The 2406-nt window shown below is 46.8% G+C and overlaps 1 protein-coding gene across 1 annotated transcript; it reads left to right on the top strand.

Moving 5' to 3' along the window:
* Nucleotides 1–739: 739 nt before the first annotated feature.
* On the top strand, nucleotides 740–1555 carry APOF (apolipoprotein F; the record flags this gene model as incomplete). The annotated part of the gene is made up of 1 exon (XM_079715570.1): nucleotides 740–1555. One exon carries the CDS (start codon nucleotides 740–742, stop codon nucleotides 1553–1555), a length of 816 nt encoding a protein of 271 aa, XP_079571696.1.
* Nucleotides 1556–2406: the final 851 nt, after the last annotated feature.

The raw sequence follows: 2406 nt of genomic DNA, 5'->3' as shown, positions 1-2406 counted from the left end.
ATTCTTACGGGCTGCATAATGTTATTTCTATCTTTGGAAAGGGAAGTTAGAAATAAGGCCAAAACTACAGAATAGAAACACGTAGAAGCATTTTAACTTTTTTCTCATTCATCTACCTTGTACTAAATCTCCAATGAGACACTGAAGCTTGCTAATTTAATTTTTAAACTGAAAAGAGAATCATAGACATCTAACCTCTTCTGATTCTGGGTTTCCCAGCTTCTATCACGAGCTAGAGTGTGAAAGTGACAGGGACCTGTAGGAAATGCCAAAGAACAGAGTTTTTAGGTATTGAGGTCGAGTGTGTGACAAGGGGACAAGGTTTGAGAAGCCAGTACAAATGGACAAATATTTGCAGAGATTACATCTCTTACTGATAATAGGGGAAAGCCAATATCTACTTTCTTCACCCGACAGAGGAGTAGGCAGAACAGGATTGAGGAGCTACCAAATCTATCAAAGTAGTCTTACTTCTTAATCACCAGACTTTGTGGTAATTTGGGGCTCCCTATTAAATAGGTGGAAATCAGGCAGAGGAAGACCTGAAGATGCAGAAGGCTGAGAGGGAACAATTGGGTTGCATTTCCTGTTTCTCAGTCCTTTAGCTAAAAAGAACAGAAGTTTGGAGGTGATAGATGAGGTTTGCCCTGAGTCCTGGGCTCCTTTTGGACAACAGTCCTTAGGGAAACGGTTTGTATGTTTCTGGTTTCTCCCGTCTCCAGTGCACTCTGCTCCGGACATGCGTGGTCTCAGACTCATCATGGTACCAGCCGAGTTACTTCTTTGCTGCTTCCTGCTGCACGCTGTGGATGCAATTTCATATGGAAATCAGACAGACGACTTGGTGCATCTTCGCTCATCCTTGGGATCCTGGCTACCTTCCTCAGCCCCCTTGTCTTGCCGGACCCTGCTCCCCAAATCCCTGCCTGGCTTCACCCACATGGCCCTTCTCCCCAAGTTCCTGGTAGGCCTGCCCCTGATGATTGCCTTGGAGAAAGCTGGCTGTCAAGCTGATGTACGGGTCCTGCAGCTTCAGCTCTACCGCCAGGGGAGTGTAAAGGCTACACAGATCCTCATCAGGTATCTTCAAGAGATCGAGAAAAGCAGAAGCACAGGGACGGGAGTGTCAGTGGATGCCCTGGCCTCTGCTCTGCAGCTGTTGGCCAGGGAGCACCCAGACCCAGAGAGGGCCCGACGATCCCTCTCCATCAAGGACTGCGAGCAGGAGCAGGAGCAGAGTGTGCACAATGTAGTCCAGCTGTTGCCAGGAGTGGGAACCTTCTACAACCTGGGCACAGCATTGTATTATGCTGTTCAGAACTGCTCGGACAAGGCCAAGGAACGAGGCCGAGACGGGGTCATAGATCTGGGTTATGAACTTCTGATGGCCATGGCTGGAGTGTCAGGGGGGCCCACGGGACTAATGATCAGTACTGCACTTAAACCTATAGTGAAGGCTGGGGTTCAGCAGGTGATCCAGTATTATAATGAGAGAGAGGTGAACAGCCCTCCACCAGAGACCAGCAAGGAGGTCTTGGGGGGCACCTCAAATTGAGTCACCTGGAAGAAACAGCTACCATGGCCCCTTTGGTATCAGAAGTAGTAAGTTCAGTTCCTTACTGGCAGTGGACCTTACTCTATGACTATGGCTTAGATCCTAGGGATGGGAATAGTACTGAGATATAAAAGAAGGCGGTACGGGGTGGGATGGGGAGGGTGGGAGGGGGGAGATGCGGGAGGGAGGGGATGTGGGAACAGATGTGTATGTATGACTGATTCACTTTGTTATAAAGCAGAAACTAATAAAAAAAAAAAAAAAAGAAGGTGGTATGGAATTCCTTGGCTGTCCAGTGGTTAGGACTCCACTCTTTCACTGCCAAAGGGGCCGGGTTCAATCCCTGGTCGGGGAACTAAGATCCCCGTAAGCTGCGCAGCAATCAATCAATCAAACAATCAATCAATTATAAAAGAAGGTGGTGGGACTTCCCTGGCGGCCCAGTGGTTAAGAATCCACGCTTCCACTGCAGGGGGTGTGGGTTTGATCGCTGGTGGGGAAACTAAGATCCTGCATGCCAGTGCAGTGCAGCCAAAAAAAAAAAAAAAAAAAAAAGGTGGTAAACATGATGACTAGATCTAATATTCTGACAAGTTGTACGTGTGTGTTCAAAATCCAAATCTCTGATTTTTTTATCAAGGAGGAAGGCAGTACTGTAAAATGTAGAAATTTTAAAGTTTGTGGTTTGGAATCAGAGGATTTGGCTTTGAATCCAGGCTCCACTTGTTAGAGCTTCAGCGACCACTGACTAGTACCTTCTTTCTCCAAACTCAGTTTTTTAAATTTCTAAAGAATAGTGATTTGCATCTCAGTGGGTTTCGTGGAAATTAAAAACGGTACATTGTCCTAAT

The sequence above is a fragment of the Hyperoodon ampullatus genome, assembly GCF_949752795.1.
Source record: "Hyperoodon ampullatus genome assembly, chromosome: 11".
NCBI classification, from domain to species: Eukaryota; Metazoa; Chordata; class Mammalia; order Artiodactyla; family Ziphiidae; genus Hyperoodon; species Hyperoodon ampullatus.
The sequence above is the reverse complement of the archived record's forward strand: the minus strand, read 5'-3'. Positions and strand labels throughout refer to the sequence as shown.